Source organism: Pipistrellus hanaki (assembly GCF_964339955.1).
Source record: "Pipistrellus hanaki genome assembly, chromosome: 15".
Classification (NCBI taxonomy): domain Eukaryota; kingdom Metazoa; phylum Chordata; class Mammalia; order Chiroptera; family Vespertilionidae; genus Pipistrellus; species Pipistrellus hanaki.
Window position 1 is genome coordinate 26,204,465 of NC_140517.1, and position 26,754 is coordinate 26,231,218.

General features: G+C 44.8%; 1 protein-coding gene across 4 annotated transcripts in view; it reads right to left on the reverse strand.

The window, feature by feature from the left end:
* Positions 1–323: 323 nt before the first annotated feature.
* KLHDC4 (kelch domain containing 4) overlaps positions 324–26,754 on the reverse strand; it is a 47,764-nt gene continuing 21,333 nt past the window's right edge. The window contains exons 6-12 of one of the 4 annotated variants that reach the window (XM_084905040.1): positions 19,592–19,684; positions 15,259–15,418; positions 7,741–7,816; positions 5,664–5,872; positions 4,650–5,052; positions 1,484–1,594; positions 324–576 (exon numbers count right to left, since the gene is read on the reverse strand). In XM_084905040.1, the coding sequence (XP_084761166.1) occupies positions 404–576; positions 1,484–1,594; positions 4,650–5,052; positions 5,664–5,872; positions 7,741–7,816; positions 15,259–15,418; positions 19,592–19,684 (1,225 nt within the window). In that variant the 3' untranslated portion in view covers positions 324–403. Of the gene's footprint in view, positions 687–1,483; positions 1,595–4,649; positions 5,053–5,663; positions 5,873–7,713; positions 7,817–15,258; positions 15,419–19,591; positions 19,685–26,754 lie in introns of all 4 variants that reach the window. The other 3 variants (XM_084905039.1, XM_084905038.1, XM_084905041.1) reach the window with 3 other exon arrangements.

Consider the following 26,754-nt stretch of genomic DNA (forward strand, 5'->3'; position numbering starts at 1 on the left):
AACAGCTATTTTATTTTATAAATAAGAAAACTCATACAACAGACAGTCTGAGGGCTACTCCTGACAATTTTTAAGTAAAAAGCCAATCTCCAGGTTGATGATATGCAGTCAATCAGAACGTTCATCCCCGAGCTCTGCAGAAGAGAAACCCCCACAGAGCGCACAAGTTCTGGTCGTGTCAGAGTGTGCTTCCTGGGGCCACTCCATATTCAAGTGCCGTGGGCGGTGTGGGTGGCCCACGCTCAGCCTGGCCCTGCCCTGGCAGGCCCCACCAGGACCTTGGTGCATGCAGGGCTGCACAGAAGACAACCTTTGCAGCAGCCTTGTTCCAAGTCCGGTTTATTTTAAATCACACCAGTGACGAGGAGGGAAGACAACCTCATTTCTGGCCCAGGCTGGCGGCTCATGCTGAGTCATCAAAGAAAGCTTTTGCCATGGCATGGGCTTCCTTCAGCACTCTCTTCTCCTTTGCTTCTGACCCAGCATCATCTCGGGCAAGCTTCACCCAATACTGCTCAGTCCTAGACAGGTAGTCTGCGAACTGCTCACCAGGCGTCACCAAGGGGTGCTGTGGCTCTTTCATGGAGAGAAGGGAAATAAAGAAACACATTCAGCCGAGGAAGAAGGCCTGGGTCAGGCAGTGTAGGCCACCTGCTCACAGCCTGACGGAGTGACTGTGGGAACACCTGGATTTACAGAAATGACACAGTGAAGCTATTCTGCACTTTATCAATGAAAGCACGATGGCTCTGCTCAAACAGCAAGCTGCTCAATGACTCCAGATACAAATATTTTCTAAAAATCTTAGTGTGGATGAAAAGGGGCCACATGTTAACCTGACAAGCTCAGGAATGGCCTGTATGGTGACCTTGCAAACTCAGAGACCTAAAGTAACCACTAAAAATGGTCTGAAATTAAAACTTTTTAACTAAAAGCCATATATGGCAGGTAGTGAGGGCCTAGGCTAGAATCATCCTTGACAAAAGTTAATCTTTATCTAACAGACTGTGTATGGCCTCTGTATCTAAGATAACATACCTTTGGAATGTCAGGATAACTTCCCCTTTTCCAAACCCCTCAGGGTACAACCAATGAACCAAAGCAGAGACTACAAATATTTTTATTGTGTTAATTGTTGACTATTAAATATCCTGTACCACTTTAACTAAAAGATGTATCATTTTACTTTTTATTCAATTCCAGAGATTTCCCTGCTTTGCTCCTACCCTCCCTAATCTAGCACCAATGAATTTCATGTAACCACTTATACCTTCCCCTTTGATTGTAATGTACAAAATAAGGTACAAAACTGCTATTTTCTGGAGCATTATCTAAACAGGTTGAGATTTTGCTTCCTGGAGATTGTTAACAGTTTGGCTCAAATAAACTCACAAAAATTCTATACAGGTTTGAATGTTTCTTACACTGCTATTAGGCTCACCTCTGAAGCATATCTACAAAGCAGTCAAATATTAATACTCACCCTGGTCCTCTTCACTGCTGTCCTCGTCCTCCTCATCCTCCTCTCCGCCCTCTGCGCCCTCACCAGCATCACTGTCCTCAGAGTCAGTCTCCTCCAGCCACTCCTGAGTGTCTTTAGAATAAAATGAACACCCACAGAGGGTCAGTGCACCCAGAGCGAGGGGAACCAAGACTGGGAGCTGCTGAGGACACCATCTTCGCACTAAGAAAACCCAACCTGAATGGAAGGCCCCTGACCCCAACATATCAAAATGCACTGTTTTTACTGGATCTTAGCAGAGATGGTGAGAATAAGACTGGCAAAACCACAAGACAGGAAAAAAAAATCTTAAACCACTGTTTTATACCTTTCCCGAAGTGTGTGGATTTTCACTTCTAATCCCAGACCTTAAAGAAACTAGTGACTTAAGAAATGAGCATGGGAGAAACAAAGATGGCGGCATAGGTAAGTACCTAAACTGCTGCCTCACACAACAATTTCAAAACTACAACTAAAAGACAGAACGGACATCATCCAGAACAACAGGAAAGCTGGCTAAGTAGAAATTCTACAACTAGAAGGAAAGAGAAAAGCTCATGGAGAATCAGAGGAGCTGCAAAGGGCTGAGGTACTGAGACGTGCGTGCAGAGGAAGGGTGGCCAAGTGCCTAGCTGGCTTTCTCTGGTGGGAGAGGGAAGGAAGCCCCTGATTGCAGTGAATCCCAGTTCCGGGCAAAACCCTGTGGACACAGGCTCACACAGGGGGAGTCTAGACTGTCAGGTAAAGAGAAAGGCACACGGAGACTCGGGGGAGCTGTGGAGGGCAGGAGTCTGGAGGCAAGCACGCATGTACACGGAGAGGACTGACTGTTGAGGTTGCCACTGGCTTTCCCTAGTGGGAGGGAGTTGGAAGCTCCAGATTACACTGAACCCCAGTTCCGGGCAAGCCCCTAGTGACCCAGGTTCTTACGAGGGGAATCTGGACTGTCAGGCGGAAACTCAAGGGAGCCGCGAAAGGCAGGTCTGGAGGCACGTGCTCAAGTGCGTGCAGAGAGAAATAACTGCTGAGTGTGCTGCTGTCTTTCTCTAGCTAGAGGGAATCAGAAGCTCCCGAATGCGCTGAACTCCAGTTCTGGACAAGTTCCGGGGAACCCCAACTCATTTGAGTAGAAACTGGACTGTCTGGCAGCGGGAGAAACTTGAGGGCAGCTTTTTCTCAGAGGTGCCTGCAGTGATTACTGAGGGACACTGAGATCCAGGTGCCTCATAGGGCAGGGCTAATGGGAAGCCAAGGCTGTCTGCTCTGCCCTGAGACTCCACCTCATCCAAGCTGAGCACAGAGGCTTTTGCAATTTTGCAAGTCTGGTCAAATAAAGGCTATCTCCCAACGTAGACAAAGCTGATCCTCACAGCCAACTGGCCTGGAGGTCAATTCCTCCCAGTGATACCAATAACAATCAAGACTTAACTACAATCAAACTGTGCACACAGTCCACAAAGGGATGCACCAAGAATGTCCACCTCAGGTAACTGGGGAGGCTGAACCACTGGGACCTATAGGACACCTAGCACACAAAGTTACTCTACCAACTCAGGGAAGCAGCAAAAATGCGGAGACAAAAATGCGGATCACAAATGAAAGAAATGGAGGAAAACAAACGACTGGATATAGAGTTCGAAACCACGGTTGTAAGGTTTTTCAAGAATTTCCTAGAAAAGGCTGATAAATTTAGTGAGACCCTCAGGGGTATGAAAAAGGACCAACTAGAAATTAAACATACACTGACTGAAATAAAAAATAGTATACAGAGACCTAACAGCAGACTAGAGGAACGCAAGAATCAAATCAAAGATTTGAAATACAAAAAAGCAAAAAACACCCAACGGGAAAAGAAAAAGGAATCCAAAAATTTGAAGATAGTGTAAGGAGCCTCTGGGACAACTTCAAGTGTACCAACATCAGAATTATGGGGGTGCCAGAAGAAGAAAGAGAGCAAGATACTGAAAACCTATTTGAAGAAATAATGACTGAAAATTTCCCCCACCTGATGAAAGAAATAGACTTACAAGTCCAGGAAGTGCACAGAACCCCAAACAAAAGGAATCACACCAAAACACAACATAATTAAAATGTCAAGAGCAAAAGACAAAGAGAGAATATAAAAAAACAAGAGAAAAACAGTTAAGTTACCTACAAGGGAGCACCCATACGACTGTCAGCTGATTTCTCAACAGAAACTATGCAGGCCAGATGGGAGTGGCAAGAAATATTCAAAGTGATGAATAGCAAGAACCTACAACCAAGATTACTCTAACCAGCAAAGCTATCATTTATCAGGTCAGATAGAGCTTCACAAATAAGAAAAAGCTAAAGTAGTTCATCACCACCAAACCAGTATTATATGAAATGCTGAAGGTATTCTTTAAGAAGAGGAAGAAGAAAAAAGTAAAGATAAAAATTATGAACATAAAATACATATCTAACAACAAGTGAATCTAAAAATCAAGTGAATTAACAATCTGAGGAACAGAATAAACTGGTGAATATAATAGTAACAGGGGCATAGGAAGGGAGTGGACTGAACATTCTCATGGTGAAAGGGGTTTGGGGGTGTGTGGGAAGAGACTGGACAAAAGTCGTACACCTATGGATGAGGACAGTGTGGGGGAGTTAAGGGAAGAGGGTGGAGGGGAACTATGGGGGCGGGGGGGGAGGGAGAGGAGAAACAATTGTAATAATCTGAATAATAAAGATTAAAATTTTTTTAAAAAAATGAGCATGTAGCACTAGCGAGAGCCTGTGTTACAATGTGAAAGTGAGGAATGAAGGATGAGAGAGTAAACGAGGCCCCGAGGTTCAGTTCACAGACGGGAAGGGGTTGCCTGGTAGGTTCAATTGCACACAGCAGGCTGCCCACAATGGGAAGCTGCCACAGGCAAAATCTGCTTTGCATCTATGGAAAGCCTGGACAGTCCTGAGGCTCACATGAATGGTGTCAAGGGCGAGCCGGGGTCCCTGTGATGTAACCATCCTCACTCCCCCGGTGACCAGTGTCTGCCCTCACATGTACAGCCAGATAGCAACCAGCCCATCGGCACAGGGTGGTACTTCGGGGCAGACTTGACGAAGATGCTTTCAGAGTGCTCTCACCCCAACCAAAGGAGATGCTTACCCCACCACAGCTCACCTGGATCCGCCTCCACCAACACAATCCACTGGTCCATTTTATGCAGGTCAAGGCAGTAGAAGTCGCTGAGGGTGACCTGGCGGTCACCGGTCTCAAACATGCCGCCATAGAGGTAGAGTCGGCCATGCTTCACGGCCAGCATGGCATTGGAGCGGGGGCGGGGCTCCACCAAGGGGCCACCTGCTTCCTCTGGGCTATCGTCCTCATCAGACTGTGGCTGTTTTGATGGGCCTGGGGCTGTGAGCATCTGCTTAATGGTGACCACTGTTCCATCCTCTGTGATCACCTCTCTGACCACCTCCAGGGGCGCCTGGGCACTGGCCTCCTCACACTCCTGCTTGTTGGCTCCCTCAGGCTCTGCTTTTGTGCCCCGCCTTCGCTTCCTCTTCTCTGACTTGGGCCCCTGTTGACAAAAAGTAGGGCAGCCCACCTTAGCAGCAGATGGAGCTTTGTGCACCAGAGTGCATGGAGAGCACCACCCACCCCGGGTGCTGGGCAAACAGCATTGGGCTACACCCCTAATCCACCTGCTGGGGTTGCCCCTTGAAGAATACACCCAGTGTCACTCCTCAGAGAATGTAGAAGGTGGCGAGGCCAGAAACGGGCCTTCATGCTCACCCAACTCTCAGCAGGGGCCCTTCGACCTGGGCTGAGTCTGTCACAAAGTGCCACCTCCCTCCCTCAAGCCCTATTTCTGTGGCCGCTGACCTGACCTTGTCAGCTCAAGGCCCAAAGCCGCTGGGGATCACACTAAGGGGACGGAGCCCACCACTGGGACTGGTGCCACAGCAGGGACAGAGGTGATGGGTTCCCTGCTTACAGTGACAGCTCACAGAGCCGTAGAGGGACCTAGAGGCCTGGTGTCTCAACACCTGGCCTGGCAGGCAGAACTGGCTAACAAGACCACACAGCCTCTACCCAGTATCACCTGCGGAGGCAAGAGCCAGGTGCCATGTCAAGCTGCCTGTCTGGTGCACGACACACCATGGAAACCACTTTGGAGCCCAACTGTACCTTCAGCTGTCCCGCAAACCAGCGGTTCTTGGTGGCATCGTAGAAGTACAGGTCATTGAGGAAGTCACCATCCAGGCTCTCCTCTTCTTCCTCATCACAGACACCCCCGAAGAGCAGTGTCTGACTGTTTGGGGCCATGGCCACAGAAAAGCCAGACCTGGGAGTGGGCTTGGTGCCTGAAGGGTTAATCCGAGTCCACACCCATCTACCTGTCACAAGAGAGCAGGAGCTGAGGTAAGATGGAGGGATGGAGGGGAAGCAAGAACCAGCCAATGGCACAAATGTCCCTGCTCCCCCAGAGACTAGGATAGATGAAAAAATGCAGAACTGTGGTTAAAAGTCCATCAACACTCATTTTGCTCCCTCTGCAGAAAAACAAAACACAATTTTCAACATCTCACTACTCCAAATTTAATTCTTTTCCTTAAGGTGCCGTTTGCACTGGGGTGCCTTTTTCACAAACCCTCCAAACACTGCGCCCTAGAATCTCTTTCCAGCTGTGGATGGAGGCAGGGATGAGACAGAGGCATGGAGGCTGGCACACCCAGTGCTGGGAGAGCCCACGCTGCACCCTGGCCTCCGGGAGGACCCGCACTCCACCCTCCCTTTCTCCTCTGTGGGCTGCATGGTCATGGCTGCATACCCACAGGCCACACCACTTTATGCTCTTCCCTCTAGCTTGTGTTTAATTTCTATGATCAGCCTCAAAATGCAACCTAGCGTGAAATGTAGGGGAAAGTTTTCATCACATCTAGAAAGAAGAACCAAGATTTTCACTCCAACAAACATTAAAAAGAAACCTAACAGCACAGTGGTGTTGCTCAGTGGTTGAGCATCGACCTATGCACATGCCCAGATTGCAGGCTTGATCCCCAGTAGGGGGCATGCAGGAGGCAGCCAATTTATGATTTGCATAACTGGTTTTTCTCTCTCACTCTCTGAAATCAATAAACAAATACATATTTTAAAAAGAAGAAACTTAACAGAAGCAGCAAATGGGAAACATCCTATTTTGTCCTGCCTGCATGTCCTCCAACGGGGTACATAGCCACGGGGTAACTCCAGGCTGCACCCACTAGTGGGCCATGAGATCGATTCATTACCACCAGCATATTAATGCTTTGAGGAAATAGAAAAGGATACACGTCAGAGGGCCCTGCACATAGCCAGGTAAGACATACTAGTATGACACATGCACACAAGTGTGCGCCAGCTCATAACGCACATGTCCTTCTTACTAGGGGGTAAGGGCCTGAAGGCCATGATGCAGAGGCAACACAGGCTTGGGGGTCTCACTGCCTAGAACACAGTTCAGCTTTCAAGTTCAAGTCCACTGATGTGTAAACTGGGTTAAATTACTTCATGACTCTAAACCTAGCTCCCACTTGGAAACACAGATGTCCTCACCAGTGGTGCAATGTGTGTGGTTGGCACCTGAAACACCTGGGTAGGAACATTTCTGAAGCCTTGAGAGAATTTTAGCACAGGAAAGAGATGAAGGTATTCTGCACAACATCCCCTCATTTTACAGAAGACAGATCTCCCGGGGAGGTGAAGTAATTCACTATAGGTCATAAAGCAGACGACCCTGATCACGCTGGATCCCTTCAGTGTAGTCCAGTCCTCTTATCACAAGATCTGCATCACACAAATGAACTACAACCTTGCTTTTTGTAAAGGAACTTTTAAAAGTGAACGTTGGGGATGTCAACCCCACGTTAAGTGGTCCAGAAGTCTATATCCTAACATCAGTCCTTTGCTCGTGAGCAAGGACAAGAGAAATGACGAGAAAGCTGTGGTTCCCGCTCTCTGCAAAGGCGAGTTCATGGTTTGACAATGTGTTCAAGCCAGTCCATCCTGAACTCCCCAGAGGGTGAAGACTCCTCAGCTGCCTCTGCTGTGGACACTTAGGGTTGTTTATGGAGGGTCTGGCCTGGCCTGCTCATGGATGAGGATGGCCTGTGCACTGACCATCAACCCTACAACCAGAATGGCAGCTGGGCTTCCGTTTCTCTGCCCTGCCTTTTGCAGCGACATGCAGACCACCCACAGGCCCATCCTCTCACAGCACCCGAACCTTCTTTTCCTTCCTCAGACTTCAGCAGGAACATATCTGAATGCTGGGTGCCTTTGTCCACATCTTTCTTGACTCTCTGCAAAAGGAAAAGAGAAGTCGTGTGAGAACTAACGGGGCACCAGCTACATCTAAAAATAGATTTCAGATTTTAAAAATCTGCCTTCTAATAACCACAGTCATGCTAGAAGCACTCTATGCTCCCTCACTAGAGCTTCCTGTGGCTTCCGCAGCAATCCTGCTTTAAATGGACGGAGCTCTATGGAGATCACCATGGGACTTCAATGCTATCACAATACAGCTATCCTTTTACTTTCAGTCCCTGTGTATCTTCAATTCCCATCATCCTTCAAACCACGTGAGTCAGGTTTCACTGTGAGGATCAAACTGATGCTCCAGCAGAAGCCAGCCACCACCCAGGTAAGATTTTTCTGAGCTTCTAAGAAAAGAAGCCCAGGTGTCTGAACCGGGCCAGAGTCTAGCTTCAAATTGCTATCATTACCCAGCCAGACCAGACACCTCATTCTCCATGGCAACATCCTCCAGGCCTCATGCCGCAGCTGTTATCTAAACACTAACGGTGTCTCAAGTTACTTGGCAAATATTATCCTGGGTGGAAGGATTTCACTAAGTCTTAACTTATTATTTGTACTTTAAATTCCCTATTTTTAATAAAATTTTAATTTCAGAATACCTTTATATTTGCAGGGGGAAAAATCAGGAGATATTATTGAGGATTCCCACATACTCCACACCCAATTTCCCCTACAGTTAACATTTTACATTAGTGTGGCACATTTGTCACAATAAATGACCCAATATAGACAAATTACTATCAACTGAAGTAATTCTTTGTCCCAATTCCCTTAGTGTCTCCCTAAAGTCCTTTTCTGTTCTAGGACCCTTGTTTTAGTGTCATGAATCCTTTGGTTCCTCTGGGACATGACCGTTTTTTAGACTTGCTTTGTGATGACCTTGGCAGTTTTGCAAAATGTCCTTCTATTAGAATTTATCCAGTGCTTTTCTCACAATCAGACAGGGTTACTGGGTGGTGGATCTCAAAGGTATAGCATCCTTCTCATCACATTATATCACAGGTGCAAGCTGTCACCATGACTTACCACTGCCATTGTGGACCTTGACCACTTGGCTGAGATGTATCTGTCAGGTTTCTCCACTGTCAAGAGACGAGACCCACCCCACCCCACCCCAGCCCACCCCATGCCAGCGTTCCACACACTCTGAAGCCCCCACTAACCAAGAGGGAAGTCGTGCTCCGCCTCCTGGAGGGGTACTGTTCCCCAGTCTCTGTGGAACCCTGCATAGGAGTTTTGTCTCTTCCCCAATTTATCTATTCAATCACTTGTTTATAATCGTATGGCGTCATAATTATCTATATTACACGGTGGGTCATAATCCAATACCATTTCATTTTGTTGCTCAAATGGCCCCAGCTCTGGCTCTGGGAGCTCTTTCAGTTGGCTCCTGTGTCCCTCTGACACACTCCATCAATGTGGTTTCTTACAAATAGTCCCTTGGTATTACAAGATGCTCCAGACTCATCTTGAGTATTTCTTGCCCCAGTTCTAGAGTGGGCCATTTCTCCAAGGAGCACTGGCTCTGGTTCATGGAGGTGGTGTTAGGAACCAAGACCTGAGCACTGGTGCTCACTGCTACTGGGTGCTGTTGCTTATCAGCCACTCAGCTGACAAAGCCAGGAAATGTTAAAAGAAAAAGAATGCATAATTCTTTTTCCTTTAACTAATGAGTATGTACTGTATTTACTGTAAGGGGGAGGAGTCCAGTGTCCATGAATAGAACAGGTGACCCGAACATCCTCAAACCAAAGAAGATCAACATGGGTCACGCATGGGGAACAGCTGGAATCGTAGGAAATCAAAACTGGTGCAAGCCTCTTGTTTTCCTTCTGGAAATATCTGCATGTTCAATTGGTGCAATTTCTGCATTTTACAGTTATTGAGACTAGATATTCTTCTTTTTCTAGCAGGTTAACACAGAGGAAATAATGACCACCACTTCCATGCTTACCCTTTCAGGCCAAAAGACCCAGCATTTTTAGGAACTAAATTCACACCCAGCGGTCTCCCCACTGGCGGAACAGTGAAGGAATTCAGTGACATCTGTATTTGTCATAGAAACTCAGATAACAGCTGTGCTTCAGCCAAACTCTCTCTTGGCCTCCTTGTCGTCACTGCACCTGCCAACATTAACTGTACTGTTTTGCTGACAGCAATGATTTCTTCTCAGAATTAACAGTCTAAGGAGGTGGGGGGACACCTTTTATGCCATAACATTTAAATCCATCCCCTCGAAGCTTAATAGCAAGACCCTTCCTAAGAAGGGCTACTAGCTCACCAAGTCCACAGCTTCCACAGTGACAAGCCAGGCTGTGGCCGGGGGACAAGGATGCCACATCCTTCTGACTGGAACTGACTAGTTAAGGGGTCTGCACACCCCAGCAGGATTCTAATGCCTCCTTTATAGCAGTTTATTTTCCTGAAGTGTTGTGACTTCCTCCAAAACCCAACCTCCTTGTCCTCAAAGGAAACAAAAAGCTGCCTAGTATTGTTCTATTATTGTGGATCACCTGTGCCACAGCTTCTTTCTATCAATGCAAACCACACTGGTTTTTAATCTGCCCAGTTAGTCTCTTCACTGGATTAAGCTCTCCTAGGAGAGGAAACAGAATCTGCAGGGATATTTGGAGATGTCCCACTCCCATCCAGGGAGTTAGAACTGAGGGCCCAGCCTCTTCAGAAGGAGGATCGCCTCCTCCTTTAAGCAGCTCAGGAGATTTGACGTTAAAGCCACAAAGGAATAACCGAGGTATTCACTCTACAGAGCAGAACTCATACATTTCTGTCTAATACAGTATTAATGGAACCCGACGACATCTGAGAGATGTGTATCAGGTGTTACATTAAGTTGAAAAAACCTCCATTGTTTCTGAAATTATTCAGTCTATCTGAGACCCAGACACCAGTACTGGGCACCCATACCATCCTCCCCGACCCCAGCTCCAGGCCTGTCCTTGCAGCCCGCACACAAGCACTATACTCCTGTCCTCAAACAGTCTGAAACTCAGAGATGGACTCATTTTGATTGTCATGAGAGCAGGCCCCAGGCCACCCACAACCCCGCATTCAGTGCAGTCTGGTCCCTGGAAAAAGTAGGGACAGCTCTGAGGTAAGCAAAGGCCTTGCACTCCAGAGACCCAAAGTCGGAACTGGCCAACTCCACTCAGAAGAGCCCTTACTTCTCTCCACTCCCCGGGGCATTCCCACCTTTATCGCCAAAGGGCAGGGGAGCTTCCACAAAAGTAGCTGCAACCTGGTCACGATTCAAACAAAATGAAAAACCCTGAAAGGGAGAAGTGAACTTCAAGTTACCTGTTTTTCCAGGGTCAAATAAAACAGCCACACAACACACCCAAACTAGGGGCTGTGCAAACAGAAAACTCCTGCCCTGAGAGCTGAGAAACAGCAACACAGCTGACAGCAGGAGGAGGCCCGCCCCCCCTCGGCATACAAGTGAGGCATCCTCCCAGACACAAGAGGATGAACTGCAGTCCCCTCTACACAGTTTCACTTTCCCCAGTCTCAGTTATCGTGGCCAACCACGGTCCCACAATATTAAATGGAAAACTCCCCAAATAAACAATTCATAAGTTTTAAATTGCAAGTCATTATGAAATAGTGCGATGAAACATCACAGTCTCACCCGGGATGTGAATTGTTCCTTTGTCCGCCATTTCTCCACTGTCCATTCTTTCCTTAATCAAATCTGTTATCAAACAGACTGTCATGGTATCACAGTGCTTGTGTTCAAGTAACCCTTATTTTACTTAATAATGTCCCAAAGCACAAGAGTATTGATGCTGGCGACTGAGATATGCAAAGAGAAGCTGCATTTCCATGAAGTGAAAAGGTGAAAGTTCCTGATTTAATTAAAAAAAAAAAAAACCCTGTATGTTGAGGTTGTCAAAATCTACATTAAGAAAAGTCTTCTAATCATGAAATAGTGAAGAAGGAAAAAGAAAGTCATGCTACTTTTGCTACTGTATCTCAAATTGTAAAAGTTAAGGCCACAGTAGCATGTAAGTTAGTTAAGATGGAAGGCACTAAATCTGTGGGTGGAAGACATAAACAGAAAATGTGTTGACGTGTTGTGCCAGAAAGCACTGAGGTTATAAAAAGACTTCAGCAAGGAATCCCCTAAAATGAGTAACATTAAGTTATTTATTGCAAGGTTACTGAATGGTTACACAGATTCAGGAATAAAAATTGATGGAGAGGGAGGGAACATGCATGTAACTTTTACTGCAGTACTAGAGGCCCAGTGCATGGATTCATGCACCAGTGGGGTCACTTGGCCTGGTCTGCAGGGATCAGCCAAAATCAGCTCTCCGACATCCCGAGGAGTCCCAGATTGCGAGAGAGCACAGGCCAGGCTGAGGGACCCCACCGGTGCACGATTAGGGCTGGAGAGGGACCACAGGAGGGTTCCAGGGCATGACCAGCCCGTTTCACCCAGTCCTGATCAGCCAAACCCCAGCAACAAGCTAACCTACCGGCTGGAGCATCTACCTGTTAGTGGATAATGCAAGTCATCAATGGTCAAATGAATGGTCAGACACTTACCATATTAAGCTTTTATTATATTACTAGAGGCCCAGTGCACAAAATTCATGCTCAGGTAGGGTCCCTAGGCCGGGCCAGCAATTAGGGCCAATATGTAGGGCAGTTGGCAGGGCAATCAGGGTTCCCCACTGACACCTGCCTTGGCAGGGCCTGGCGCTGCCCACTCGTCACCGCTGATCATCTCCCTCTGCGGGGCAACCAGGGCGAGGGTGGGAAGAGCCTGCTGCCCATCTTGGCTGGCCTGGGGCCTGTGGGTTGGGGGCAGCTCCTGCATTGACCGTCTGTCCCCTGGTGGTCAGTGCGACCAGTCGTTCTGCCATTCGGCCGATTTGCATATTAGGCTTTTATTATATAGAATTGTATGTTCTACTTTATTAGTGTTGTTAATCTCTTACTGAGTCTGATTTGAAAATTAAACTATCACAGGTATGTGTGTATAGGAGAGAATATAGTATACTTAGGGTTTGGTCTTCTCCATGGTTTCAAGCACCCACTAGGAGTCTTAAAACACCTCACACATAAGGGGTACCACTGTACTTTAAAATGCCGTGGATTCTTCTGGCCCACGTGTCAGGAGCAGAGGAGAAGGCAAGATGCCTTCTGTTCTCTTGCCTGCCACTTTCAGCATCTTGGCCAGTGGGAGGTTGGATTTATAAAGTTATCAGAATTTTGTCCTGGTTCCCCTGGATTTACAATGGCAGTAATTTTTCAAAACCAGGCAGTGATGGCTGAGGTCCCCAAATGAACCATCTGTGAAACACAGAAACCCTAGGGCGCTGTTCTTTTTGACACCTCCTGATTTAAAACCCTACTTGTGCAGGCTGCTCCAAGGTGTCTTCCCTGGACTATGCACCGGACTACGCACCGGGCACGTCATCAGCTCACCCGGCTAGTTCGTGTGACAAGCTGGAGAAAATTAGGTACCAAGAATTAGGCACCATTTTGATTAAGAGCAACAACAGCGTCACATGATTCCACTGTTTGTTGTCCTGGTTTACTCTATGAAGCATTTGCTGTGATCAAGTACTGAATGTTGGCACTTTGCACAGCTTTTGGTCACACCAGCCTGTTTCTCAGGACCCTCCTGACTAACAAACATTTTCTCTTTCCAGAACAACTCACTGGGGTGGGTGGGGTATGGAAGACAGTGGACACAGGACATCTCTCTGCCTCAGTTGTCCCAACCACCTCACAGGCAGCCTACTCAGTTACCAATTCAGAGAGCCCATTCACCCAGGGGAAATGAGAATGAAAACCACATGAGATGATACACATCCATCAGAAAGGCTGAATGTACTAGTAAAGTGTGACACTATCAGGTGCTGATAAGTATGTGGAACAGCCACACTCTCAGGAAATTTGGGTGCAACTATTTTGGGATGAAGCACAAGTTTCTTATTAAATTAAGTTAGACCCATCAGGCTCACTCCTAGAAATCTACCCAAGAGACATCAAAATGTGCAGCCACAGAATGACTTGCACAAGAATGCTCACAGTGCATTATTCATCATTGTCAGAAAGCAGAAATAAATCAGGTGTCCACCAATTAAAAAATGGACAACTATGATGTGTTACATAAGGAATACTTAGTGTGAAGAAGCAGTTAACTGAAACGTGCAATGTAGCCAAACCTCAAAACATGCTGGGTGAGAGGAGGCCTCCTCTTCTAAAGAACATGTGCTGCATGGCCATGTGACGTTCCAGAACAGGCAAACCAAATATATGGTGGGAAATACCAGCACAGTCCTTGCCTCTGGGGGGTGGTAAGGCAGGGGAGGCTGGGAAGGGCTCAGTAGAACTCTAACTCACAAGGGACAGATATCCATCTGTTATAACCAGCAAGTACACACACAAACTGTGTGTACTTTCGCAGGTATTTTCACATTAAAAATTAAACATGGAGCCGAAACCGGTTTGGCTCAGTGGATAGAGCGTCAGCCTACGGACTAAAAGGTCCCAGATTCGATTCCGGTCAAGGGCACGTACCTTGGTTGCAGGCACATCCCCAGTAGGGGGTGTGCAAGAGGCAGCTGATCGATGATTCTCTCTCATCGGTGTTTCTAACTCTCTATCCCTCTCTCTTCCTCTCTGTAAAAAAATCAATAAAATATATTTTTTAAAAATTAAACATGGAACTCTACTCAATGATACACGTTCTGGTATTTAGAGGCAAGTATACAAATGCCTATACTTTTCTTTGAAATACATTAAAAAATGAGTGGGTAGCAGTTATAGATATAACCAAATATATGGTAAAACAAGTACAGTGAAATATTAATGCCAGACTCTAGGTGGGGAGATATATAAATATTCACTAATTCTTTGTGGTCACTGAATTTTGAAAAAGTTTTCAAAATAAAAATAAGAAAAATCCTACAATGAGATACCAATTCACCTCTCTCAGACCCACACCTGCTTGCACGTTGGTGAAGTGCTGATAACAATGGAGGGAGAGCAATGCTGGTGGGTTTGACGGTGTGAGGGCACACCGTGTGAAGGACACACGGTAAGAACCAACAGGATATCCTCTAGTGCACATGAACCAAGAGATGTGCACGAGAAGGTTCAGGTGCCTGTCAGCACTGCTTGCAGATGAGAAAAGAAAATGCCCACTAGTGATAGAAAGGAGAAACAAGTCATGGTATATTCTACAATGGAACACTTGATAGCATTAGATTTCCACATACAGAATTATTCATACATTTTTTGGCGTATAGATTAGACTGGAGCAGATTAACACCATCTCTGTCCACTTCTAATTCAATAAAAGGAATCGTTTATATGAAAATAATATGTAATAAGTTCTCACTGTTGATGAAAATATGCAAGTTACTGTATTCTCCTACATGCCAGGTCTTACCTGCTTTGAGTAGCCCCCATAGATGACAATGCTGCCCTGGGGAGTGACAGACATTTGGCAGCCAGATCTGGGTGTGGGCCCAGTCCCAGATGGGGACAGCTTGCTCCACGTGAATGTGTCCAGGTCAAAGGCGTACACGTCATTGTAATAGATGTAATCTCTGGTTATAATAGAGTCACACAAAAACAAAGGCAGTGACATTAAAAAGCAAACCTAATTTAGATTAAAGATAAGTTTTCCAGCACTTATACGTAATCAGTTTAGTTAAAATTTAAGTTCATGATAGGACTAGAAACATATGCGAGTTGGCATTTGAAAATAAAAATAATGCTAGACTATAGAAGCACAGTGATTTGCCTGAATCTGAAAGCCTTTTTAATTTGAAAATTATACCGTATTTCCTTACATAGTTTATAAAATCACAATCTTACAGCCCTGGCTAGGTGGCTCAGTTGGTTGGAGTGTTGGTTGGAGAGTTTGATTCCCACTGAGGTCACATACCCAGGTTGTGGGTTTGATCCCCAGTCAGGGCAAACACGGGAGGCAAGCAATGTTTTCCTCTCACGTCAATCTCTCTCTCTCTCTCTCTCTCTCTCTCTCTCAAATCAATAATAAAAAAAAAAGTCACATTTTCTTGGGTGAGAATTTAAAAATAAGTTATAATCTTGCAAAATAATTACATTAGATTACTATGAGTGTAATTTTAAGCTCAACAATGAAACACAGACCTAAATGAATACTCAGGACAGAGGTATTTACAGCTTGGTAAGGACTGTGAAGAGACCCTGAACTGGGTGGAAGACGGGACTATTAAGACCTGAAACAGAAAGATGCCAGCGGCAAATCCTTTGACTCTGTAAGCACAGGCAACAGCGAGGACATGGTTGAGGTGATCCAGGAGGCACTGGCCCTGCCCTGCTTAATGTTCCTGAGATTTAAGTGACAAAGAACTCAAGACGCAGAAGGGGCCTTGTGAGGGGACCCCAGGTGTGGGGAAAGCGGCAGCTCTGTCTGGGTCACAGAGAGAATGCTGTGTCCTGACATGAAAATTTTACAGATGGCCACAGGTCAAAACTACACCAAAAGAATAACAGACACTCTCCAGCTATTCAAAATGGAGAGACTAGAACTAATTTTTAAAAGAAAACACAGAGAAAGTGGTCAGCCACCCAGTGGGAAGGGATTCCTGTCTTTTCTACTGCATTCTAATAATCCAAGATGGGACTCCATAGCAGAAGGACCACAGTGCAAGGCCGGTCTGCTCACCTATACCTATCTTCAAACACTGTGCACAGCATGGCATCTGAAAAAGAGCAAGTCACCTGGTGGCCTTCCTGACTGGCACCACGACCAACTGCACCGTTCTGCAGGTACACATATAAACCGAGGAAGGGGAGGCTTACAGTTTTTAAAAGACTTCACCACATTCCACTATTTCCTCAGATTTCACACTGCAGATTCTCAGAGGAAAAAAAAAAAAAAATCCTATTCTGCACATACAATAACTATAAACTATTATTTTGTATTTAAAAGTCAAACTCATTTATTATGGATGGCAACTAAACAACTATCTGTTCTAGTTTGTTTTTTTTCTGTGTTCGAAATACTTCATAAATAATTTTAAACAAGGTAACAGTTGACAACAGCTTTGAAAATTTTTCTAATTCTGAAATGGTTGCAAGATACAACCACTATAAAATTTGATTCACTTTATAACCTAAGTATCAGGAGGGGCTATATTTTTGTTGTTGTTGTTAATCCTCACTCGAGGATATTTTCCAATGATTTTTTTTTTTTTTAAGAGAGAGTGGAAGGGAAGCAGGGGGGTAAGGATGGGGAAAGAGAGGAGGGAGGGAAAGAAGGAGAGAGGAAGAGAGGGAGGGAGGGAGGTAGGAGAGAGGGGGGAAAGGGAGAAAGGTAGAGAACAAGAGAGGGAGGAGGGGGCAGGGAGAGAGAGCAAATGCCGCCCCCCCCCCCAGAGAGAACATTGATTGGGTGCTTTCCACAGGTGCCCTGACGGAGGCGGGATTAAACCTGCAACCCAGGTAGGTGCCCTTAATTGGAAATGGAACCTGTGACCCTTCAGTGGGCAGGCCGAGGCTCTAAGCACCAAGCCACACTGGCCAGGGCAAGGAGAGGCTGTATTGATACACTCTCTGTTCCGCACATAGGAGGTGTTGAATTAATGCATTGACAAAATCATGACTCCCCACGTCTATGTTTGACAATTGTTTGTGTTTCTTTAAAGTTCCAAGAATAAATATAAACAACAATTGCTTGGGTATCAATTTTTAAAAATAGCTCATGCCTTGGCCGATGTGGCTCAGTTGGTTGAGCATCGTACTGTGCAATGAAGGGTTGCCAGTTCAATTCCTGGTCAGGGCGCATGCCCAGGTTTATGGGTTCCTCCCGGTCAGGGTCTCTCTCTCAAAGCAATAAAAATAATAATTTAAAAAAAATTTTTAAATAGCTCAGGCTCTCTTGCCCAAAATGGCAATGACTAGCCAACACCTATTTGACAGGAAGCAGACCTGGGGCTGTGAGCCAGGGTGAGGGCAAGAGGACAGAACACTGAAAACCAGCAATCTTTGGTTGAGGACAAATTCTACTACTTATTATTATATTTTGATTTCCTCAACTTTATTTTAAGATGATAATTTAAGAGAATTTATAAAAAAACAAAACAAAACAAAAAAAAAACAAAACCTTGGTAAACTGTATGACAAGACATAAAACTAAAGCTTTATTACAACCAAGTTACGCCTTCCAGGATACAAACTGACTCCTTCCTTAATTTGAATTACACTTTTAAAATCCCCTCCAAAGAATTTATATCCCTGTTTCTCAAGTAATAAAAGTATTCTTTATTCATGAGGAAATTTTAATAGAACCAAATCTATAGTACAATCCTCAGCCTAAAATGGGGGAATGGGGAAAAATTACAACACTCACTCTTCATTCACCAAATGCCTTCTTCTTCACATATATATATGTAAGGATCTATTCTTTTTAAAAATATATACATTTTTTATTGATTTTAGAGAGGAAGGGAGAGAGAGCGAGAGCTAGAAACATCAACGATGAGAGAGAATCACTGATTGGCTGCTTACTGCACGCCCCCTACTGGGGATCGAGCCCCCAACCCAGGCATGCGCCCTTGGCTGGAATTGGTTGTAATAAAGCTTCAGTCTGCAGGCTGATGCTCTATCCACTGAGCCAAGCCGGCTAGGGATCTTAATTTGACAAAAATGTGAGTGGGGCACCACAACTAACAAATTGATAAATGTGCTATTTTCTTATTTTTTACTTCTTTATTGATTTCAGAGAGGAAGGGAAGGGAAGAGAGATGAAGAGAGAGAGGAGGGAGGGAGGAAGAATATATCACTGATTGATTGCCTCCTGCACATCCCACACTGGGGATTGAGCCCACAAACTGGACATATGCTCTGATCAGGAACTGTGACCTCCTGGTACATAGGTCAACACTCAACCACTGAAACACACCCACCAGGCAAACTATGCTATTTTTTTAAAAGAAAAGAAAGGTGAGCGGAAAATGAGGCACCCAGAAAAAGGCACCCATCCACCTTCTTTGACATGGTCATGGTCAAAGGAAAATCATTGCAAACATGGTCTTCACCAGGGGTTACAACAGTGTAGACATTTTACCCGAAATGTTCTTGTGTTATAATGGCAAAATGAATACTGCTAGCCTATTCGCTATATGGAGATATTCTAAACTAGGGATATTCAAGAGGGTAGCTGTACAGATGACAGGCTTAAAACAATCAGGGACCCTGCTAGGTTGGCCTGGGAACCCACTGTGGCTTATACTAAGGTAACCATGACACCGAAGGAGAAGTGGCGGCACCTCCGCAGAACACCAGCTAACGCTACACTCCCCAGCAGGGTCCCCAGGACAGCAGCACCAGGCCCCAGGTCTACTGAGTCAGGAACCTGAGGTGGGGCTCAGTAACCAGAGTTTTAACAAGCCCATCAGGGGGTTCTGTGTGAGGCTCAAGTTTGAGAAGCCTGTGTTAGATAAGATGACCACATCATCTACAGGGCTCAGTACAAAATATAATGTGGGGCCTGTTCAATAATAAAGAATTTCAAGATAATGACAGCAGAGCATTAAACTAAGCTCAGGCCCTCCTGAGTGTGGGGCCCTGGTTGGCTTCCTGAGCTGCATGCCCATGAAGCTGGCCCTGGTGTTAGGAGAGGGGCAGCATTTTCTTTGTGGGCATATGCTCTGATCAGAATGGTCTTTCCCAATAAAAGTTCCCTCCTTACTGCTCCAGGAAAGAAAAATCTTCCTGCCATTGGCACTAACCTTGTACTCTCATGGAAACCACCAAAAAGTATTAACTGTCTCTTCCAGGCTACCATACGATGTCCACTCCGACCTGAAGGACCCCCTGGTGACCTAAAAAAAAACAAAAAAAAACAACCACTTTTTAGACCAATTTCTTTGGCAAGCACTTACTGAGTGCCATTTAATTTGACAAGAAATTTTTGCAGACCTCAACAAACTCCTTAAGTATGCTGAAAACATGTACCACAACACTAAAAGGTTTTCTTTATATATATATTTATTTATTTATTTTATTGATTTCAGAGAGAAAGGGAGAGGGAGAGAGAGATAGAAACATCAATGAGAGAATCATTGATTGGGTGCCTCCTGCACGATCCCCACTGGGGATCAAGCCCGCAACCCAGGCATGTGCCCTTAGCTGGAATCTAACCTGGGACCCCCTCAGTCTGCTGGCCGACACTTGATTCACTGAGCCAAACGGAGTAGGGCTGAAAGGTTTTCTTTAATAGGGAGGAATGTTTATTATCTGCTTACAAGTAAATGTGTAATGAAAATAAGAAAGAAACCTAGCCAACCACCATGGACGTATTTTAGAAAAGAGTGACACCTCCTCGTACACCTCAGGCAGGTCCTCAGGAAGCGTCCCAGAAGACAGAGGCATTGTTATCATAGGAGACGACAGCTCCACGCATGTCACTGCCTCAGAGGACTTACCAGTGGAACAAGAAGTAAGGCGGGAGGCCATGATGTTGATGACCCTGACTCTGAGTAGGCTTAAGCTAATGTATTTGTATCTTAGTGTTTTTAACAAAAAAAGCTTAAAAAATAAAATAAGGATTAAAAATTTTAAGTGGATAAAAGCTTACAGAATAATGATATAAAGAAAGAAAATATATTTGTACAGCTATAAAAATTTTAAGCCAAGTGTTATTATAAAAGGGTTGAAAAAAATTATTTTATAAATTTACTGTAGCCCAAGTGTGCAGTGTTTATAAAGTCTACAGCAGTGGACAGTAATGGCCTAGGCCTTCCCATTTACTTACTGCTCACTCACTCACTCACCCAGTGCAACTTCCAGTCCTCAAGCTCCATTCATGGTCAGTGCCCTATGTAGGTGTATCACTTTTTATCTTTTATATAGTATTTTTACTGTATCTTTTCAATGTTTAGATGCACAAACACCGAACACTATATTACAACTGCCTACAGTATTTACTACAGTAGGCTATACCAGTGGTATAGAGTTAGAAACATCAACGAGAGAAGCATTGATCAGCTGCTTCCTGCACACTCCCTACTGGGTATGTGTCTGCAAGCAAGGTACATGCCCTTGACTGGAATCAAACCCGGGACCCTTGAGTCCGCAGGCACTCTACCCACTGAGCCAAACCAGTTAGAGCTTAGTATGGATATTTTAATAATTCTTCCTATCCATAATATTTATGCAGGAGACCCAGAGTGTTACCAATGTTCGTCCAGTAGCAGTGAACCTAAAGGACCACAAACCTATGGAAACAGTGTCAGCAAGCTGTCATCCTTAAATGACCCCCAGCATCTGAGATACACCAGGTAAGGGACTCCAGTCAGCTTCCTGCCCGCAAATCTAATGGTGTTTTGTCCTCCAGTGATCCAGGAACTAAGGGTGTAAGCCACTCTATGATGATTGCACAATGACAAAAATCATCTAAAACATTTCTCAGAACACATCCCCATCATTATGCAATGCATGACTGCATACTTGCCTTGTAAGAAATGTTTTTTAAAAAGTTCTTCAAAGAAAAACATAGGTCAGAAATTGGATCTACATAAAAAAAGAGCCCTAAAGAAAGTGAGCTTATATAATAATTCTTCCTATCCATGAGTACAGTATACGCTTCCATTTGTAACTTCTTCAAATTTCTTTCTTCAATGTCTTATAGTTTTCCAAGTATAAGGTCTTTTACTTTCTTGGTTAAATTTATTGTTAGGGGAGAAACCAAGATGGTGGCATAGGGTAGACAGCTGAATGCAGCCTACCACGGCTGGCTGAGAGGAGGTTTTGCCACCTGGGAAGGAGAGAGAAGGCACGCTGAACCTCAGGAACTGTGAAGGTGCGGTGAACTGAGCGCGCGAAAAGGTGGCCGCCAGACTTCGCTACTGGCTTGCTTGCGGAGCGCAGAGAGGGCGGGCCAAGTTCGCTGCTGGATTACTCCTGGCGCATGGAGAGGGCGGACAGCTAATGCGCGGCTAGCTTTCTTGTTCAGGAGGAAAACAGAAGCACCCTATTGCTCTGATAGACGGCCCCAGACAGGAAGAGGCCAGACTGTCAGGCAGTGGGCAGAGATCTCTGGAGGAGTGTGAAGCCAGCGGCCATTACTGCGGGACTCAGAAACCACACCCTCATAGAGAGGGGCTGACCAAAGCTTATCTGCACCAGCCTGAGACTCCGCCCCATCCAAGCGGAGCACAGAAGCCCTTCCTGTGGCTAGCTTTCTCGTTCGCGTTCACCGCGAATAGAACTCTCCTAAGGAGGAACAGACAGGAATCCAAAGCTTGTCTGCGCCTGTACCAAAGAGGTGCACGCTCCTGCAACCAATCTTGCGGGATTCAACAAAGTTTGTCTGTGCCACCCGGAGACTCGGCCCCATCCAAGCAGAATATAGAAACCCTCCTAGCTGAGACACTTCTGATCCTCATAACCAATTGGCTTGGAGATCAACGCTTCCCAGTGATACCAACAACAAGCAAGGCTTAACAACAAGACTGCACACACAGCCCACAAAGGTCTACACCTCAGCTAACTGGGAGGCTGACCCACTGAACCATATAGGACAACTTAGCACACAAAGCCACCCTACCAACTCTGTGAAAATGCCGAGACAAGGACACAGATCACAAACAAAAAAAATGGAGGAAAAGAAGCAACTGGATATAGAGTTCAAAACCGCACTTATAATGTTTTTCAAGAATTTCCTAGAAAAGGCCGATAAAATAAATGAGACCTATGAGGATATGAAAAGGGATCAACTAGAAATAAAGAATACATTGTCTGAAATACAAGATATTATACAGAGTCCTAAAAACAGAATGGAAGATCGCAAGAATCAAGTCAATGATTTGGAACATAAAGAGCCAGAGGACACTCCTCCACAGAAGCAAGAAGATAAGAGAATACAGAAAGTTGAAGATAGTGTAGGAAACCTCTGGGACAATTTCAAACGAACCAACATCAGAATTATGGGATTCTCAGAAGAAGAGAGAGAACAAGATACCGAGAACATACTGGAAGAAATAGTGACAGAAAACTTCCCCCACCTGGTGAAAGAAATATACTTACAAGTCCAGGAAGCGCACAAAACCCGAAACAAAAGAAATCCAAAGAGGACCACACCAAGACACATCATAATTAAAATTCCAAGAGCAAAAGACAAAGAATATTAAAAGCAGCAAGAGAAAAGCAGGTAGTTACCTATAAAGGAGCACCCATACGACTGTCAGCTGATTTCTCAACAGAAACCATGCAGGCCAGATGGGAATGGCAAGAAATATTCAAGGTGATGAATAGCAAGAACCTACAGCCAAAAATACTCTACCCAGCAAAGCTATCACTCAGAATCGAAGGCCAGATAAAGAGCTTCACAAATAAAAAAAAGCTCAAGGAGTTCATCACCACAAAATTGCTGAAGGGGGTTCTTTAGGAAGAGGGAAGAAGATAGATAAAAATTATGATCAACAAATACGTAACTATCAACAAGTGAAACTAAAAGCCAAGGGAATTAAAAAACCTGATGAACAATGTGAACTGGTGAATATAATAGAATCAGAGGTATGGAAGGGGCGTGGACTGATGATTCTCGGGGAAAAGGGAGTGGGAGGTGTGGGAAGAGCCTGAACAAAAACTGTGCAACTATGGATAAGGACAATGGGGGGTGGGGAAAGGGCAGAGGCTGGGGTGGGAACTTGGTGGATGGGAGCAATTGGGGGGAGGGGGGAAAGAGGAACATTTGTAATAATCTGAACAATAAAGATTTATTTTTAATAAATAAATAAATAATGTATTGCTAGGTATTTTTAATTCAATTATAAATTGGGATTTTCTTAATTTCTCTTTCTGACAATTCATTATTGGTGTATAAAAATGCAACCAATTTCTGAATATTAATTTTGAATCTTGCTACTTTACTGAATTCATTTATCAATTCGAATAGTTTTTGGTGGAATCTTTAGGATTCTCTATATATCCTATCTAATAAAAGAGTAACATGCAAATTGACCATCATTCCAGGACACAAGATGGCCTGCAGGGGAGGACAGCTGAGGGTGACCAGGCTGGCAGAGGGCAGTTGTGGGTGATCAGGCTAACAGGGAGGGCAGTTAGGGGTCACCAGGCCAGCAGGGGAAGGCAGTTTGGGGATGGGGGTAGGAAGATCCAGGCCTTCAGGGGAGGGCAGTTGGGGAAAAACCAGGCCTGCAGGGGAGAGCAGTTGGGGGGGACCAGACCTCCAGGGGAAGGCAGTTTTAGGTGATCAGGCAAGCAGGGAGGGCAGTTAGGGTGACCAGGCCAGCAGAGGTGGGCAGTTGGGGGAGACCAGGTCAGCAGGGGAGGGCAGTTGGGGGGGGACTCAGTGCACACACCCCTAGTGCACGAAATATCGTGTTGAATAGAAGTGGCCTAAGTGAACATGCTTGTCTTGTTCCTGATCTTAAAGAAAAAAGTTCAGCTTTACACCACTGAGTAAGATGGTAGGTGTAGGTTTGTCATTATGGCCTTTATTATGATGAAATATGTTCCTTCTTACCACTCTGCTGAGAGTTATAATAAATGGATGGATTTTAACAAATCCACTTCAATATTTCTTGCTAGATTTGGTCCACAAATATACTTCTGGATGCTGAATATGTCAACAACTTATATGCTCTCCCACAAATTTAATAAGCAAATTTTCTTATCCAAAATCATGATTTTAAAAATACCAAATAAACTAGGCTCAAAAGGAGAGTCTGGGTATGCCATGACACCACCTGCAGGTTCATACCAAATCAGCACTGGCCTAGACTGGTATTCTGCACAGTGGGAAAAGGGCTCTCCTTGGAGCTGGTCCCACTCCACAAGCTGAAGCAGATGGCATGACTTCTCCATCCCCTCTGTGCTGGGTACTGAGAAAAGAGGCCACCACAGTACAACTCTGCAATAGAGAAGCTGATAAGAAGGAAAACATCACATGTGCTGGACAAAATGTAACCTCCTTTTTGATAAATTCTCTGATGTGATACTTTAGAAGTAGAGCCTGGGGAAAAGATTTCATTCAGCAACTAATATTGTCCAATTCTACTTCAATATATTTATGCAGGAGAGCCAGAGTGTTATCAATGTTAGTCCAGTAGCAGTGAACCTAAAGGACCACAAACCTATGGAAACAGTGTCAGCAAGCTGTCATCCTTAAATGACTCCCAGCATCTGAGATGCACCAGGTAAGGACTCCTGTCAGCTTCCTGCCCGCAAATCTGATGGGTATTTTGTCCTTCAGTGATCCAGGAACTAAGGATGTAAGTTACTTTTTGTAGCACCAGCCATGTGCCACTGTGCTTAGTAACCAAAATGGGAAAATCTTTCTATAAAAACAATTCACATACCCCTTTAGAAAAACAAAGCCACTCAAAAAAGCCTATTTATATTTGAATCTCCAACAGGCCTTTTCAACTGCCATCACTCCTAAATATGGAGTCTTAAAAAACTCCCATGTTGTACTCAGCCAGATCTATATGCAGCACAAAAATACATGTGCAATATTGTGGGAGGGAGTGCTTTCAGTGCAGCTGAGTTATGTGCAAAATGGCATTCCAACAGGGCAAGCTGCCACTCACCATCACCCAGGCCACTCCTTTTAATGGTGCCATTTACAGAAAATACTCTAGCATCAAATAACTCCATGGGCTTAGAGTACAGAGTATTAAGAACTTGGCACGTAAATGGTTCCCCGAGGTAATTCAAAGTTTACACCTTATAAAATTACATGCTATAGTATCATGCCAGGCAGCCCTGAGACATTTACTGAGCAAAAGAAATTTTTTTCTCATAAAACCTGAGAGTAAACATCACACAGGCCCAATGGACAGGATCCTGAGTCTAACGGCTTATTCTCTGACCAGAAAAGGCCCCTCCCTCCAAGAATGGTTACAGCATGGCCCAAAAGCAGAAACCATGTGCAAAAGCACTGGCCTTTTTCATTTTAAAGAGTGTCCCTTCGGCATTCGGCTCCACTTTTCCAAGTGTCAAAAATTGAATATGAATATTCCATCAAACCATAAATATGAAGCTTAGTATAGGGAATTTATCTCCTTGTACAGAATAACTACCAGCGATCTCTAGAGTCTAGGTAGACTATCAAACTGTGTTCTTGTTTTAGTTTTATTTTAACTGTTATTTTAAATTAGAGGACCTTGGGGTGTGGGGCCCTCAGCCTGGATTACAAAAGTGCCCAGGCCAGCCCAAGGGACCACACCAGTGCATCCTTGGGGCCAGGGAAGGACACAGGAGGTTGGCCAGCCGGGGAGGGACTGCGGGAGGACTACAGGGCATGTCCAGCTTATCTTGCTCAGTCCCAATCGACTGGACCCCAGCAGCAAGCTAACCTACCAGTGGGAGCATTTGCCCCCTGGTCCCTTGGTGGTCAATGCACGCCATAGCAACTGGTTGACAGGTCGAGTGCCCCCTGGTGGTCAGTGAATATCATAGCATTAGCATATTACACTTTGGCTGAATGGCCAACTGGACACTTTGCATATTAGACTTTTATTACATAGGCTAAGAAAACTACTATTAGTAGAGTGCATTTTATTCCTCACAATAACTGCATGGCGAAGACATTATATTTAATCCCATTTTACAAATGAGAAAATCAAGACAAGAAGTCAAGAAACACTTTAAGCTAGTCAACAGCAGAGCCAGAATTTAAATTGAGGCAACCTGGTCCCATAACGCACAATCTCTGCAGCCAATTAAGTCACTAAACCAAGCATGTCAAACTCAAAGGCCAAATAAACAAGGTTTAAGTTTATGGGCTACAAAATAAAAATAAAGATTCAATTTTCATAGAAATGTAGTTTTATTTCGATAGAGACATACTGAACACAAAGGGCTGAAATAAATGAGCGATTGTTAACATAAAATAATACATTTTAATAAAAATTAATTTTTTCTT